General features: G+C 43.4%; 1 protein-coding gene across 21 annotated transcripts in view; it reads left to right on the top strand.

Annotated features, from left to right (window-relative positions):
- The window catches only part of EPB41L3 (erythrocyte membrane protein band 4.1 like 3), a 144097-nt gene that overhangs the window by 79900 nt on the left and 46062 nt on the right, over window positions 1-18135 (top strand). For all 21 annotated transcript variants that reach the window (XM_064442958.1, XM_064442949.1, XM_064442952.1 and 18 more), the window contains exon 3: window positions 2474-2671. In XM_064442958.1, the coding sequence (XP_064299028.1) occupies window positions 2618-2671 (54 nt within the window). In that variant the 5' untranslated portion in view covers window positions 2474-2617. The remainder of the gene's footprint in view (window positions 1-2473; window positions 2672-18135) is intronic.

Below are 18135 nucleotides of genomic sequence, written 5' to 3'. Positions count from 1 at the left end.
GATTTTTAACCTAGACACATTCCCCTGATCTTAATGTAGACGGGAACCTTAATGAACAAAAAATCCTCAACGCTATTTTTAAAAAAAATATTTGTAAATAAGCAAATGTCCGTTGTAGTCTTGAGATGCCGAGTGTCTTCAGGAAGGAAAAGAATCGCCAATCCATTAGGATTCACAGAAATTGTTTGCAGGCTGAAGATGGTTCTAAAATTTAAATGGCTGCTGGGTGCCCCTGTTGTTTTGGGCTTTTCTCTCCAGCAGCTTTCCCATTTTCTTGAAAAATATTAATTCCATGCATCTGTGGTTTTTTTGTTGGTTGGTTGTTCTTGGGGCAGGGTGTTAACTCTCACATGACAAATCTAATGAGCCACTGGGTATGACGGTATATTTTTTCCAGACCTGGAGTGTCCTGCATCCACACGTGCATGTGCGCCTTCCCTGGCAGATTTCCGTAACAAATCTACGGAAATCATCAGAGACCCCCTCTGCCCATCAGCAGCAGTGCAGCTCTTCGCAGAGGCCGTAGCAGGAGACATTTTCAGTATTGTTGTTCTCTCCGGGCAGTAGGTTGGACCACTTGCCAGCTGGCCACGGTTGTGATAGAGGGGTAGCTGCCCTCAAGCCTTGCTCTGTGCCTGGGGGGACTCTCCCAATTCGTCACAGCCACTGTAAATGTCAAATGCTTAGCGAACAGCTAATCCGCTGACGTACGCTGTGCCTTCATCTCCCGCCAGCCATCAAGGTATGTGAAGACCTTGATGTCCAGACACAGAGCTGGTGTCCAAGTGCTGAAAGGGGAAGGTCCTTCAGTGTTGGAGCTGGGTGTGGGAAGAGCTGGCAGGTGCTGGGCTGCTCCTGCAGAAGAACGTCCACAGCTCAGGGGATGAGGCGGATTTTGAAAGCTGCTTTTGTGTTGCTTTTTTATCTTTCTAGTCCCACTTTCTTCTAGTCTCCCCAGCCAGGGAAGGCCAGGAGACCTTTGCTGTGTCCTCTCTCACAGGGAAAGGAGGAACGTGGGTCTTGCCTCACCTCTTTGCAGTTGCCTCTCTGCAGTTTTCTGGGGCTTTGGTGGGAGCTGGCACTGTTGGTAGCAGAGCTGATTCCAAATTCCTTTTTCCCCCATTCATCCAAAGGCAGAGAGGAAGCTTATGGCTTGTTTGTATGAAATCTGCTGGGGAAGGTTCCCTGGGATTTAGCAGTACACTGTTGTTGCTGGTTATATGATGCAAGGTTGTTCTGGTCTCAAAGCAGATTAAAGCTTTTGGATGGATTTGCTCCTTTCTCATGAAGGTTTATTATATACAATGAATGGAAACAGACTTAGAGGATTAATTTACAATATATTTCTAGCGATGCTTGTTGCTTATTACACTGAAACCATTCAGAGCCAAACCAGTTGGGTTTTTTTTCCCCTGTAGTGGGATAACAGAAAGTTGTGGGTTGGTTTTTTTTTCTTTTTTTTTTTTTTTTCGTTTAAGCTTTAGCTTAGGTATTACTGCACTCCTGTTGGGGTTTTGTTTGGAGACTATCAGAGGCATAACTGATGAGAAAGGTAATGACTGTGGCATAGTGCTGTTGCTAGGAAGGATGAAACGCTGTAGAGCTGTTCTGGCTTTCATCTAGTGCCGTGGAGAGGACCAAGGGCTGTGCTGTGTCGTGGTAACTCTTCAAATGGTCTGACCCTCTTACAAACCCTAGCAAAAATAACCACAGTTGTTTCTTCTCTCCCCTTTCACCTGCAGTATATTTGTCTTTCAAATAGCACCTACTTCTCACCAGCTTGAGGGACTTATCAGGCATCTGTGGAGAGCAAAATTCAGCCTCTCATCCTGTAGTTATCATCCATTAGCCAGCCAGCTGCACATAAAAGTCATTTGGCCCCTCACTTCCATCCTGTTTGTTTAACCCTTTGCTCAGGTGCTTAGGGAGCCTTTTGCTCTCCCAGGCATTTCAGAATTGCCCTGCAAACTTAGTGTCATGGGTGGGTCCGTCCCCTCATTCAGGGGTCTCTTTTCTCACTGACAGTGAAATTAGTGCAAACCTGAGGGAATTTTCCTATTCTGTGTGACACCATGGAGGCATCATACCATTTAATACATACAGGACTTAAAAATAATATCAAGAAACTCTGTTCATCACAGCATTTACCAATTATTCAGCATTTCCAACAGACCACAAAAACAGGTCGAAGAAGTCCAAGGGGGGGTTTTATACCTATGGAAAAAGTAGAAGCCTAAAGTATTTTCATGCATACCCCTCGTTCGTGTGGGTATTCTGTACGTTTTAGCGTGAGAAGGGAGGGCTGGGAAGAATATGAGGAACATGGAAAATGCAAGACTCTGTCCTTCATCAGGGGCTTTCTTGTCCAAGCCCTACACTAGGCTCACTTAAATGCTTGGGTGCAGGGAGTATGGTGTACTGCATCATGTGATTGGTTTATCTCATTTCAAAATGTATCTTTTTCTCTTTATAGACCACAGACAAAGAACAGGAGTTTGCTGCTGCAAGTGCAAAACAGCTGGAATACCAGCAGCTAGAGGACGACAAACTTTCTCAAAAATCATCGTCTAGCAAACTTTCCAAGTCTCCTCTAAAGATTGTCAAGAAACCGAAAAACATGCAGTGCAAAGTGACACTCCTGGATGGATCAGAATATGCATGTGACGTAGAGGTAAATTACATTTAGTTGTCTTTTCTTCATTCTGCCTGGAGGAAAATACTGGAAATTAGATTCCTAATTTAAGCAAAAGTATGGATGGCCTGATATTTCACCAATGCCAAGCGCAGAGATGCTTCCGTTGTTTTCTCTGCAGGTTGAAGACGTTGCACAGATTTGAGCTGGGTGAGGGATCATGAGCAGTTCCTGGAACAGGCAGAGACTTTGGATTAATTTTATGTCAGCACATGCCACACCAGAATGCAGAAAATGAATTATGGGCAGCAAAGCCCATAAACAAAGAAGGATTTGATCCCAGAGGGCTTCTCTTTTGCTTGGTACTCTGCTGAGCCGAGACTCATGTTGAGTCACTGTCCAAACAGTAATTCTGACCATCGTGAGATTAGCAGGGGTATAAGACACCCCCAGGGGAGGGAGGGGAAATGTCAGGGGTAAATAGCAGTGAGAGTGGTGAGTTTTATGTCCTTTTCCATGATGTCTGTGAATCATAACTGTTTCTGAACGTTACTGGCAGAAAGTTGCTGGTGGTTTTCTCTAAGGATACTTGCCTTCCCTGCTGGGACTTTGCCAGGAGCCTACTTTTGGGAGGGATGGGCTTTGCTGCACTGGCACTTAGGAACCAGTCTGTGCCTGTGAGCAGACACATGCTAAGAGGAGATGCCTCAGCTTCAACTCCAAAAGGCCATGGAGAAGCAAAGCGTGAGCAAATTCAGCGTCTCATAGTGGGCATGAGCAAATTCTCAGAGTGGACCCATTTCTCCATTCAGCCTTTCTAGCTTTGTCACTGAGGTAGTCTTTGGACAGTGGACCAGCCTGTCCTGAGCCTGCTTTAGGTCAGGAGGTCACAAGCAGCAGCCAGGAGGGGAAGGATGTGCGTTGGGAGGGCTTGGCAAAGCCAGCCCTCCGTTGGGCAACCGCAGGGTGCAGCAGAGAAGAAAAGCTACCTGGGGAGGACAAAAGAGTATAAAGGTAGAGATGGAATAGTCTGCAGGCTTGAAAGGGGAACCTGCAAGAACATGAAGAAGGAGAGAGGGCGGAGGAAAGCAGTATCTGACTGGGTGCCAAATCCTGATGTCTTTACAGTCAAATTGCACTTAGTCCTTGCATCCTCCAGCGCTCTTGTTTAAGCACTTTGGAGAGTCGCAGGTGAGGAAGAACTTTATGATTTTTATTTAACTGTGGCTTTACAGTTTGGGCCAAATGTTTCTATTCTAACACAGAAGCTGTGATTTTATTACTTTTACAGCATCTTAGCAGTCATGCTGTCAAGCGTCTTTTTGTTTCACCGGCCAAGTCCTGTGTTGCTTCCTCCAGACTAGCAATAGCTGTCTGGCCACATACTTTGTGACTATTAAATTGTCATTTCTTGACCTGCAATCCCAGTTTTGTCTGTCAGGAATAGCGTGCAAACCATTAAGCTGGAAGAATGACTAATACTGGCTTTGATGGAAAGAGTCAAACTCATTTCAGCTTTTGCCACTTGGTTATAAAATGTGAGTCACTTTTTGGAATACAATCAAGCAAATTTTACCAAATAGGATTTCTATGGAAATCTTGTCTAGCAGGCTGAGCTTTATGAGAATATAAGATGGAGCAGAAAGGGAGATTTTTTATGTTAGACTTCCACTTATGCAAAAAAAAAAAAGTGCTGTGAAGAATACTGCCTTTTAGGAAGTTTCACTTTTTCACTAAACTTGGACTCTCTTGGAGTTGAAGTGTCAAAGCGCTAGCGTATAGAAGCCATCATGTTTTGTTGTGTGTCAGATTTCTCTGCTTTGCAAGTTCTGAATAGCTTTTGAGTAATGCCCAATAAAAATTTTGTTTGCATTTTTTCTACTTACACTGATGAAATATTTTGAAGCTGTATTGACTGTCCTCAATAATCACTTTATCTGCTTCTAAGATGGTTAGACTTCTTAGGCAAATGTAATACTGATGAGAATAGAGCTCCTAAAAGGATGAATTCTCAAATTACAAAGCTATTATGATGAGCAGACCATTGGGTGCATTGAAACAAGTTAATTAGGAGGCACAAATATTTCAGGGAGCAGTTTAGAAGAGACAGATATTTCCGGGAACAAGTGCAGCTGGAGTGGCACATGCATTTGCACACCTTAAATGGACAATCCAGACTTTGCAACCTTGCTGGGTGGTATTGTCAGCATACTGTGTGTATTGAGGGTGGAACTGCAGGTACCTCTCTGGCACAGATCACTCTGTGGGGAACACTTCGTAGGTCCCCAGGAAAGTCTGCTTTCCATGTGCATAAAGTTCAGCTACAGCAAAAGGGTGGTGTGTCCAGCCAAGAGAAATTATGTGACTTTCACTGTGCTTCTTCTGCTGAGGAGAAAAAAAATGCGTGCAAAGGGAGTTAGTTAGGCAGGGAGACTGAGGGTCTGTCTCAGGAGACATCTCAGGAAACCGTGTAGGAGGCTGAAGGTGAAGTCCTCCTACAGCAATTTTGGGTAATGACACAGTCCTGTGGCTGTTTCACAGATGCTGAGTGCTGCAGCATGATAAATAACATGTCACATTTCAGAAGAATGCTATCATATTTTAAGGATCACCTACAAGTGAACTTACTGTATCCCTTTAAACTGGGGGAAAACCTAACAAATTATGGAGGTCAGTAAAATCCCCATGATTAATTCCACAAAAGAAAGGGGAGAGAGGCGGACAACACATGGCAATCAAATATTTAATATTTCCATTCTTTGTGTTTAACGCACTTAACTGCATCTTTTGGTGTGGACGGTGGCCCAGGGTAGGGGTGTGCAATCAGTGGATATGAGTCAGAAATGTCATCCGATGTTGTCAGCTTCTGTCTTCCAGCTCTGTCTGTGTGTCATCCTTCTACCCACTGAAGGCCACAAAGCAGTGTGATCTAGAAGGAGCAGAAGCTTAGAAACCTAATTCTGAGCTGGAATAATAGCTCTGTCAGTGAATCTTGATTTGGACATGGGCCAGATATTTATCCCTCTAGATCTGTATTCCCTAGCCTGGGAGTTGGGGATCATTGTAGAATCCAACAGTTACGCTCTAGAGTGCTTTTCAAATGACAAATGCTTTTATATATGTTAAATATTAATATAATTTAAAGGAGCTTATTGCTCTCAAGTAGAGCGCAAACTACTGCTTATCAATTTTGTGTTCATCCAGTTAATGATCTGACAGCCAAAATTGCACATACTCAAGGACTGAGAAGCTTCTGAAGCAGGTTTGGTGAATGTGTTATCCCTTTGGTGTCGTTTGTTTCAGAAGCCCCTTTCTTTTTCCATAGTTAATGCTGAGCATCTTCACTGCTTTCTGCCGTATCTTTCAGTCTCTCTCACATCCAGTAGTTTGCATTTGTGACACCTGGAGTTTCATATTGTATGAGACACATCTACAGGGGAAAATGTAGTGGAGATAACTTCAAAGCTAAGGTTAACAATGGTTCATCTAATGTGGTATCTATTCTGTGAAAGGATCTTAAGCAAATGCCAGGTAAAAGCTTTCTCCTGAGGCACCACAGTGTTACTGCCTGTGTGTTTTATCTATCCTGACCCAGAAAGTCTTCCATGCAGTAAGACATTACAAGCCAAAACCAGGTTAAGTACGTAACCCAACCTGTTCATTCATCCTCTTCCAAAACCATAAACCAGAAGCGTTACCATCTGTACCCCCACTGCTGCTCTTGTCTGGGAGCCTACAGATGGTAGCAGCAGGCTTTATTTGAGAGGGGTGTTTCCTGTCAGAGGTGGGGTGGCCACCTAATGGTGCTTCCTTCGCCTGTCCAGGGACAGCTGTTGGCTTCTAGAGCAGAAGTATTTGCGGTGCACTAACATTGTCCCTGATACTCCATCAAAGGAAAATAGCCTCAGGGTGGCTACGTGGCTCTCCTATATCATGAAGAAGCTGGAGGTTTCTAATGGATGCTCAGTCACAGCAGTCGACACAGTCTGCTCAGATAGGTGCTGAGTGGTGATTTCCAACTATGTGTCCACCCCTGCTGGAAGTGGTTCCCCTTCCGCTCTTCACTGCAGTCTCCCAGACAGCATCAGGACCAGAAATGCTTTTTGTCAAAGCGGCCAAGTCCACAGCTGGAGCCAAAACTGCACTGCAAAGAGGGTGCTGAAGACTTCTCTGTTAAGCAAACTCAACCTGTACTTCGCATTTTTTGGTTTGAAGAACCAAAGATAAAGCAAGGTCCAAGACTGCAAATTTATTTCAGATAACCTTAAAAAGGACAGTGAATGCATTAGTTCAGGTTTTTCCTAAGATTAAAAAAAAAACCAAGCAGAAATAACTTATTTCTGGGTTCCTCCCACTTTAAGTAGGGGTTTTCAAGTGCTGTAGTACAATTACACTAGTTCTAGGTTTTATTTCCCTCCTCTTCCTTCTCTGCCCTATCTCAATTTTCTGTTATCTAGACTATTGCATTTTAATTAAAAGATGAAAGTGGAACCAGCTGTCATCCTCTCCTTTATATGTAGCCTAATTTGAAACGTCTTCCTAAAACAGGAATTTGCCTTCATCATTTCTGCTCTAAACATATACCTGTTATTAACCACAAAGTGAGATCAGAAAGCTATAACATAATCTGTCTAAATAAATGGTAAAATAATTAGATTTCATTTTCAAAGGCTCAGCTGTCTTGAGCCCATTGGTAATTTATACTCTTTCTTCGTTCTTCTGCTGCTCAGACTTTCTTATCGTGCAAGACAGCAGTAAATGAAAACAAATGTTTCCATGGCACCTCTGCCAGCCCTACATCAAACAGAGTGAGTTGCTGTAGGATTCGGATAGGCTGCAGAGCACATGGTACCAGTAATGCTTTCTGAGACATTGGCTTTCCTCCTCATCTTGGTGGGTGGGGGTCAGCTGAGGTAGGAGGCGATGCATAAAAATGCTCTGTGTGTGGAGGGGTGTTTTCATCCAGTTTTCTCAGTCATGCTGCCACTGGGACCTGGGCAGTAGTTGGGGATCCCGTGCTGTCGGCAGTGACGGCACCTGCTAACGCCTTTGTGATAAACCTCTGGTGACTCCCTGGCGGAGAACTCATTTTCATAATAGTGGGTCTCCCCACATCCTGAAGTGACTTCGGAGTAGTGTACTTGAGCCGAAATGGTGAGATGTTTTACTTCCACACATTCAAAACCAGGGTTTGTAACATGGAGAGATGCTGACTGAAGTGAACAGGTCCCTTTTCTGCCCTGCACAAGTATGTGCTGAAACCCCTTTTTGGAGACAAAACGGGCATGAGATAAATGGATTCTGAAATAGTATGGAGTATCGTGTTTCACGTGAATTTTTTTTCCTGTAGAAAAGTGAGAGTACATGGATGCTTCCTTAAAAAATAAGTCATTAAAGATGGTCACAGGACAGGCTTGAAGAATAGAGAACAAGCTGGCTTACTTCTGCTCTGCCACTGCTGCCAGAAATGGGAGAGAACAGTGGCTGACTTCAGTGCTGCATGCGTTTCTTTTCCTGGTTTTCCAAGTCTGACTTGCTACCTCTGGAGGGAAAAACCCTTCTGTGTTTCTGCATGGCAGTGAGGGAATGCACAGCCCCTTTGTCCCCCTCCCCGCACAGCATCCGAGCTAACCCTGCCCCAGCACCCATCACAGCAACAGACCTGCACTGCACTTTTGCACAGAGAGTTTAATAACATTGAATTTCTCATTCATTTTGAGGTAGGCTTTAAGGTCAGGAAGGAAACTGCTGTAATAAGATGCACTCTGCTTTCTGAAGGATACAGTTTCAGTTACCCCCTGCACATTTTAATTGTTTAATGAATTCCACACAGTCTCTTGCAAATGGCTTTACATGTGAAACTGATTACTGAATGCAAGAGGGAATTTTTTTAATAAGTCTTTTCCTTTTGACCTACTCGTTGCTTACATTTCAGTTAATTTAATATGAAGAGCTTTGTTTTAGGTTTTTGTTCCTTCCCCGGGATGTGTTTCAGTAAATGTGACTGGGTTGAGATGCATCATCGTCATTACACAGAATGTTTTCTGTTCCCAGACCCGCTAATTAGGGCTGACTTAGATTAGCGAGGGAATTCAGTTAGATCTATGTTACCTGACACATGTCAGTAGAAGTCTGAGTATTGCCAGAATACGTTCCAGCTGAACAGAGTTAATGTACAACTCTGCTGGCTTGCTTTTTTCAAATACTGTAGGCAGCTTTTTATGAGTTAAAATATTTGTCAATTCAAGAAGCATAATTGTTTGGAAATCAATACCAACGTCCAGCTCATCATCAACTGTGAGGCTCAGTGGAAAAGGGTTTTTTGCTTCAGTTTGGTAATTGAAACAAAAATAAAAATGTTTGGCCTCCCTTTTAATGATTGGTAATAATTATGATTATCATTTCACTGAAGCTAAAGAAATGTAAATAAAAAAAGTCACTTCAGGTTCAGCCGAGCGTGTAGGAAATGCCACAAGGCAGAGGGAGGATGCTGGTGTGGCACTTGTGGGGCTGGAGTGTTTTGTCCTTGCCAGGAGAGGCTCACCTCCCCCACAGCTCCTCACGGCTGGTAACGTGGGCTGCATGGTATTCAGGGGCAAGGTCTCTTATAACCTTGGTAGGAAAACACACCTAAGTGATTAGGCAGCTGGGATCTCTTGTATTTCCTCTAGTTAATATGCAGGTATTTTACAGAGACTGAAGGAGAATCAAGAATTAAACCCAAGTCGCTCCTTCAGACATCGCACCATGTAAACAGCAGGTTGGGCTTTAAGTTCCCGCCTTTTGGCACAGCAAAGGACATGGTTGCAGTCATTTATTAATGCCAAAAGTTTAAAATAACACCACCAACAACAAATTTGTACGTGCCCTCCGCATATGTCTCTTCTGCATCTAGTCCTCTTATCTCTTGCCTTTCGCTAACAGTTTTTGAAAATTATTTGGGTAGTGAAATGGTGGGTTTAGCAGACAAAAATGTTCTTTTTGATACTTTGGGAGCACGAGCTGTTTTTCATAATGGCGAAAACTATTGAGAGAGGTCAACCTACACTGACGAATATTTTCAGCTACCTTGAAACTGCATTTTCTAGGGAATAAGTGATTAGCTGAAAACTTCCTAGTGAAATGTTGCCTCTGGTTCCCTCCCCTTGGTGCACCAGTTGGACACGAGCCAGCCAACAGGAGATTGTTCTCCATCTGTAGAAGTATTTCAAAATTTTTTGGTGTGTGCACTCAAACCCGGGCACTGCAAGGCTCATTGCTGGTTAACCTGTGTGCAAGAGCCCAGGAGGGGATGATCTTTTACTTGCCTTTTATCCCAGACAGAGTTGGCTCCAGGGGTCCTGTCCTTGTCACCGTCCTCGCTGATGGCCTCACCAGGGTGCGACTGCATCAATTCCTCCATGTTTGTCTTCTCCAGGCGCATTGCCCTGGGTGGTCCTCACCCCAGAGAGCCTGCTGCATCTTAACTCGGGTGCCTGGAGCAACCAGCACCCAACTTCTGCACGTGTTTTTAAGTGCTACTGGATTATAAATCACAAACAGTGGATGAAGGGCTTTCCCTTTTCCCTTCCCCAAAAGTATGCTCAGATTTTAAGGCCTCCTGCTGTTTCTGGATGATGTGGCCATTACCCCATCTTCCCCATGCCCATCCTCTCAGGGAAGTTGCTGATTTTCTTGTCACTGCCCAGTCAGGCTTCTGCTAAGCCTCCCTGCATTTTGTCATGTTTCCTGACCTGTTTCTGCGTTACTCAAGTGCCTGTTACCTGCTTCAGCTCCCACCAAGCCATTTGAATTCACCTCTCTTGCTTAGTTGCTCCCATTTTATAGGTGCCATCCCCACATTAACATTTAGAGTTGCTGTTTCCAGACCGAAACTAAGTAAATGTTCACATTAATATCATACCCTAAAAATATTAGCTGCCATATAAAATTTTAACACCTCATATGGGTGATTTCTTTGTTTTTATCCAGCTGAACGCTATGCAGTATTTTCTGGGCTACTTTTATGTCTTTCTATCCGTCTCTGTTGATACAGTGAACAAAATATCAGAGATGGGACTGGGTGGTGAGGAGATGCCTGTTTGCAAAGCAAAGCTTTGATAGGCAGCGAGGTCTGTCTCTCATGGTTTATCTTGCTCTGGCAGAAATGGGTTTGATCTGAGGTGGATAAAATTTGGATGTAGCTTGAGAATAGGCTAAGTTACTTTTCTTGACAACCCCAGCATTGATGGTGTGATACTGTCTAAGGTACTCCAAATCTAAAAGCCTGATCATTGTGCTGCTTCTCCTGTCTCAAGAGCATCTTTCTGTGCTATGGTTTCTGTTTGATGTGTTTTTTGAGTTTGGTTTTTTTTTCCACTCGCTCCAGCCTGGCAATGTAGGTCAGGGAGAGCTCTGTGGCTTTTAAATTCATATGGCAAGATTACTGTGTAAATCGGACTATGTTGTCAGTAGAGCTTTTTCCAGCTGAAAATAAACAAAATGTTTATGGTTGATTTTTGCTGATATATGCCAGTAACTATTTATGGTACAGGTAGTAGTTGGTTCCCCTTGCTATGTCAGTGCTAGGCATGTGCATAGTTCGCAGTTACACAGGAGAGATGAGTGTTTGCTAAGCTCATCCAAGTATAGGTAGAGAAAAGAAAATATTTGTTTTATAACCCCCCTCCGGAAAGCTTCAACTGCTGTATTGAATCCCAAGAGACCCACTTGAGTTACCGCAGAGTGGCTTGCAGGAGGCAGTAGGGCAGTCAGGAGGCATTAAGCCAGTGGATCAGCTGCATGCGTAGTTAAAATTCAAGCCCAAACAATCTGTGTTCTTAAGAAGGCTCAGCAAGGGGGGGTACTTTCTCTGTTGAAAAGCCTCCAAAATCGCAGAGTATGATTTATTATTTTGTGTCAGGATTTAGCAAATGTGTGAGGCTAACCAGTGTGCTGAGAATTGAACTGCTGTTTAAGAAATAGTATCCACTGTTTTTTTCCTTTATTGCAGAGTAGTGCTTATAAGCTGTTACCAGATCTCAATTTTTACTGTATAAAATCTGTTGATGCACTTGGGATGCCCAAGCATTTGATAGTCATCGTGTTTGACAGGTATTTCTGTAGCCATTGTGCACATGCAGCTGCGGCTGTTATGCTTCCACATACGAAAATACGGTCCAGAGTATTTATTTTTTCTCAGGTGTCCCCTTTTGCTGCTTCGCATTGCCATGAACAAAGTGCCCACTTTATTCCTAAGCATGCAAACTGTAGCACACATGTCGGTACGCTTAGAGCTCGTACGATGCCAGTGCTGGTGGGATCTCTGCTGCTGATGTAGAAGGCAAAAACCCTAATTTGGTTTGATGCCAGAATCGGGACTAGGTCACCAATCTTCTTACTGGGAGTTAGCAGTCCCATGGGTTTTTTTTAGATTAGTGCTGGCTTTTTAGGATTGCACACTCAAATGGCAGTAAAGAAGGTTGCCCCTGATAAAAACTATGTCATGTTATACAATGTCATTGACACTTGGAGCAAGTATGTAACTATAGCATAGACTATAGTATTACATATTTATCTAAATGCTTGTATTAAATACTTAGGACATAAGTATCAGAAAGGTTTATTTTCAGGAATGGTGATACGCTTCAATGTGCTATATTAAAATAAATATGAATAAGCTCATAAATTATAATACTATCATGATGGGGGGAAAAGAAATTGATAAGTAGTCACTGTATGTCCAAGTACCTTCTAGTCTACTGTAAGTTTTCTTATGTGATGTTCATTTATACATGCAGAGAATATGGGGTAGAGTTCTAAATTAACAAGCAGAGATAGGCAAAATAATACTGCAGTTCTTATTTCAGAGTATTAGAGCATGTTGGTCACCTACTGGGACGTATATGCAGCTTCACACATACAAATGTCAGTAAAGAAATAGCACATTTGGAGAGCTTGTATTGGCACGCAGCTTTCAGGTAAAGCATTTCTTTATATGAAGTATACTCATATCGGGGGGGAGAGTCTTTTTAACACAGCTTTTATTCAGCTGTATCTTTCTGAAATTGCCTAGCTCTTAGTTCTTCCTGCATCTGGCTAAATTGTTTATTCAGTAGATTGTATTTGGAACTGTGACCCTGGACTTTTCCAAATGCAGTTTGCTAGTGGAGTTTCATTATTAGCTATAATTAAGTATGTAAAAGAGTAAACGGTGTTTGCTTCTTACAACCAAAAAATGAATGTGTTTTGCTTTAAACCTTTTATTTCATTGCCTTTATTTCCTTTGCTACCTGAAAGGCTGGCAGAGAAAGGTCTTGTTCAGTATCTCCTACGCATGCTGGTGAACTGCTTACAAACTGGTTGAGAGGATTATGTCCATCCAAGGGATACATGTGCCCTCATAAATGTTCATTTATAATGCTCTGTATATGCCAAACCCAAGATTTTTCCCTAAGAAACATAAAATAGTTGGAGTAAAAAGGCTGGATTAGTTAATTTCTTTTATCCTTAAGCTTTTCTTTCTTTGTCTGTGTGAGAGAGGAGAGTAGGGTATTTGTCTTTGCTTTGTCACTTTGTATTTCTTATCGCTGTCTTTGGTGTATAAGGTTGTACCGGTAACTTCAGCAAAGTTTTTGTTCAGTAGCAGAAGTGACATTTTTTAGAACATCACTCCCAATGCACTGAACTTTCAGATAAACTAAATGTTGATTTTTCTGGAACTGTCAGTGCCATTTTCACCAAGCACAGCAGGGGATGTAGGGGCCTAAATTCCAGTGGTTAAGTCATGTTATGCTTTTAAAAGCTCTCATCCTGCAAGTTATACATGTCATCTCTAAGATGTACTTCAGTAAACCAGAGGAACCCATGCTGATTTTCTCCCAATTGATGTTCCAGGAAAGATTCTTCTTCCTGGATGCTCCCCACTTAGCTTCCTGCAGGGGACTTGAGTTGAGAAATAATAGATTTGAAGAAATTTGGGGGTTCTTTTCCCCTCTGTCACCTTTCTCCTTCATCATCTTTTCCCTGTGGAGAGAAACTGTGGAAAAGTGTAAACCACACAGAAGCAAATCCTCTGAAAATGCAAAATACCAATGTGTACAAGTGAAATGAAGTTAAACTTCTTTGGAATTACTTCTTCCATTTATCTTCCTTAGGAAAAATAAATCTTCTGCTATTTTTTTCATCTTCTAATGAAGATTTCTTCAAAAAACACGTTCTCCATATTTGGAAATTTTCTGGCCTGAAGTGCAATGATTAGCTTCTAGAATTGTTCAGTTCAGCCCTTTGTATCTTGACCAGCTCAATCTCTTTCAGAAAAAAATATAGGAAATGTCATAGTATGCAGATTTTTATTTCATTTGCAGATAAAAATGCACTCCTTACCAAAATGACTGCATGACCTCTGATTGACTCTCTGTAGATGGAGAAGTGCTCTGATGTGGTCACCAGCTTCTCTGCATTTGGAACCACACCGAATGTTCACTTACTCAGAAATTTGTATATGTTTGTGTATGGACATATTATGTGCATTAAATTATGCACACATTTGCATACGCATATTAAATTATGACATATTTGTGATAGTGAAATCCACCACCACCACCTGGAAGTGGGGTTCTCAGTAGAGAAGTGATCTTGGAAGCCTGCATACACTTGAACTTGCAAGTAATGACTATTTGCACACGTAACGTTTTTTTCTGGGATTGGGCATATTTTTGTGTAAGCTGGGTAACTCATGAGGAAAGAATGAGACAGTGTGTTGTCAGGGGGCGGGAATTTCAGTGACTTGGAGACTCAGCTGGGGAGATTTGTGGGAAGAGAGTGCTCACTGTGGTGAGCATAAAGTATTCCTGATGACCAGCTAATCATTTACACTTGTTTGTGTTGCAAGAATAATTGCAGAAGCTGCAGCGTAGGGAGGGAGAAACTTCCCCATGTGTATGTTAGTTATTTGTTACCATGTATGTTTTACCTTTTCTGGGTATTTTCCTTGCATGTGCACAGAGGGGAACGACATGTGGCCTGTGCAGTGTAGAAACTGAAGTGTTGACCAAGCTTGCAAAATGCGATTTAAATTGAAACAGTAAAATGAAATAAAATCAGTGATCTGGACACAATTGGAATCTCTTTCATCGTGCACGTTGCAAATGAAAAAATTAGCTAATCCTTCCCTTCAGAAAGAATGGAGGAAAAGGAAGAGGTTAGTACAGCCACATGCCAAAATACATTACTGCATGCAAGGCTAGAGCCAGCCCACACATTTATACAGTGCATTGTTAAGATCCATTGGAAAGTGCAAATGCTAATTAGGAATGTGAACCAGATAACCTCAGCATCAGTTAAAGTCCAATTATTCCTACCGGGTTTTCATGATACTAATCTGTTTGTCCTTCTTCCAGCGATCGTGCCCAACCAGAGTTACTACAGTAATTGTACAGAGTTTAACGCCAGGCTGGTTCTAGCGTGACGTTGTTCGCTGGCAGCTTGACAGCTTTTCTGAGGAAAGTGGTGATGTCGTGTTTTGCATATGTATTTGCGCAGAAAGATATGTGCAAACTCTTTCCACTTAAAATCCAGCTCCACAGCTGTGATACTTGTTTGTCTTGCTGTGCTCCTGGACTGAGCAAAAAGTGAGGCAAAAGTTTCAGTTCATTGGGGTGCCCTGACCTTGCAGTGGAGATGACGGGTATTGGTGGCAAAAATAAATCCCTTTATAGCTGTTTGGCTGTGGGACTCTTTCTATCTTCGTGTTTTCCCCTGTCTGTAAAACTCGGTCTGCATGTGATCTCTTGTAATTGCTTTCATACAGGAGGGGCATACCTGTATGCTGCAGACAGCTTCCTCCCCCAGCCCTTGCTCAGCATTTTGCATCCACGTGAGACTGCAGCATCAGATGCAAAAATAGAACCGCTCCAAAATGCGACACTTTGGAGGTTGCAATAGCTTTCATTTCTAGGAAGCTGAGAGGGCTGTTTTCTGCTCTTCAGCTCCTCATCCTAGTTATCTGTCAGTGAGAGGAAGGTAATCTGCTCGTGAGTAAAAATAGAGTATGAGAGTAGACGAACACCCTACGCTTTAATCGGGTATACAACTATTAACTCCTTAGCATCTGTGGAGGTGCACAGGGATCCCAGTATCACAGCCACGCTGGTTGGAAGGGACTGGGGAGGCCAGCTGGGCCAGCCCCTGATTTGAGCAGGGTGATAGCCAGCACTGAGTCAGGCCAGTTGTGGCATTGCCTGCCCAATGTCTTGAAACCCCCCAAGAACGCAGGCTCCTTGGACTTGCTAAGGTACTGGTCCCATATGGCGTTGCCCCTCCAGGGAGAAATTTGTCAGACAGAGGGTTGGGTTCAGTCTGGAAGAAGCCCAAGTGGTGACAGGTCCTCAGCATGGATGCCTCTCCGTTGGAATAAAGCCAAGAAAGATGGCTGGTCCAGTAGGGTGGAGGTTACCCAGCAAGCAAAGGTGTGGTGTTCAGGGTTGAGGGTACATCAGAAGAGAGGTTCAGGCTGTGTCACCAAGGCAGGTGCCAAAAATGCCACGCAGGCAGTTGCAAATGGTCATGTTTCAGGGGCAGGGGAGAATTGCCGAACTGGGAGCCTCACTAGCTTGAAGGTGACATTTAAGAGATGGTGTCTCCTGGCTTGGGGCAGCCAAGCCTACACTCTTACACGGAAGCAAAATTTCCCCCGTGGAGGTGGCAGTTTTAGATCTTGATAAATGTTCCTCTGGCCCAACTAGCATAGCCCACTGTCCAGCAAAGAGGGTTCCTGGACTCTTACTAGCACCTGTGTGACAAGGAGGTTGGTGTCACATCTTTGTATTATGCTGTTGGTTGCTCATTTCCCATGTAATTTACCTCAATGCTTCTCACAGTACGGTAACATATGGTTTTGGTAGCTTGATTGCTGCCGTACAGGGTTGATTATTACCTCAGACCCTGATGGACAACAAGGTGAACAAGAGTCAACGATGTGCCCTGGCAGTAAAGAAGGCCAGTGCCCTCCTGGGCCACATTAGGCAGTGTGGCCAACAGGTCGAGGGAGATGATCCTTCTCCTCTACTCAGCACTGGTGAGACGCTACTGGAGTGCCGGGTCCAGTTTGGGGCTCCCCACTACGAGAGAGGTGAACGCACTGGAGAGAGTCCAATGGAGGGCCAGGTGGATGATGAAGGGGCTGGAGGATCTCTCTGTGAGGAAAGGCTGAGACAGCTGGGACTGCTCAGCCTGGAGAAGAGATGGCTTAGGAATCTTACCAACATGTATCAGTAGCTGATGGGAAGAGTAAAGAAGACAGAGCCAGATTGTTCTCAGCAGTACCCAGTGCCAGGACAAAGGGCAATGGATGCATAGTGAAATACAGGAATTTCCATTTAAATGGAAGAAAAAAACATTTTTACTATGAGGGTGGTCAAATACTGGCATAGGTTGTCCAGGCAGGCTGTGGAGTGTCCATCCTTAGAGATATTCAAAACTCTAGTGGACATGATCCTGAGCAACCTTCCCTAGGTGGCCCTGCATGAGCAGAGGAGTTGGCCTAGGCGATCTCCAGAGGTGCCCACCAGCCTCAGCTAATGATTATATTAATACCCAATACATATTTGTGGCTGAAGTGACAATATATCTGTAACAAAGGCTTGTGTTTTTTCACTTCAATAATGTTCATTTATCATAAGGACATTAATCATAATAAAGGAAAACTTTCTCATTATTTTTCTGCAGTAAGAAATACCAGACCTTGTACCCAAATGTTCACCAATGAGAATAATTGACTCTGGTATAATCTTGTTATCCAGGTAGAGCTAAGGTGGAAGTACATAATTTTTGAGCTCCTTGCTCTCAGTGTTGTATGTGTTATCTTGGTCTGGTGGTCTTGTATGGGGATGGCGGTGGGCTGGAGGGATATGGGCTGAAGAAGCCGATGTGGAATGGTTTGAGCATGGACCATTTCTGGAGTAGCCACTTAGGGGACAGGAGAGCCTTTTGAGGCCTTTGGCCTCCCAAGGAGGGAGAAGCTCAGCTCCAAAACCAGGGGAGAAGCTGGTGAGGAGCGAGGCTATTTCTCCTCTCGCTTGTGTGTGGGAATTGCTGACAGGCTCAGGCTTGCCAAGGTCATTGCTGCTGGCTCCTTTCACTGGGAGCTTGACCATGAGGCTGTTTATTCCCATTCCAGCTTTGAGTGAGAGCCCTGGCCTTTATAGAGCTTCAGGGAGCAGGCAGTGAAAGTGTTACGTTTCTGCTCCCAGACCTTTGTACTCATTTACACTGTTCAATCTATGTTTTGCTTTCTTTCTGTTGTCTTTATTGCCCAAAGCTTAAGCAAAGTGCCTCTTTTCCACACCTGGACGTTTCATTTCATCCCATTCATGCCTGAAAAATAGCTAAGAATATTTCTGGAGGAGACTTTTGCTATATTTAGCTTTTAGAAACACTCTTCATTTATGTGACTTCATGGCGTGAAGTCTGATGGTTTCAATTTTTTTTAATCTAGGTTTTTTGGACTGCTGAGAGTTGCTTGG

Source organism: Phalacrocorax carbo, chromosome 2, assembly GCF_963921805.1.
Source record: "Phalacrocorax carbo chromosome 2, bPhaCar2.1, whole genome shotgun sequence".
Classification (NCBI taxonomy): Eukaryota; Metazoa; Chordata; class Aves; order Suliformes; family Phalacrocoracidae; genus Phalacrocorax; species Phalacrocorax carbo.
The sequence above is the reverse complement of the archived record's forward strand: the minus strand, read 5'-3'. Positions and strand labels throughout refer to the sequence as shown.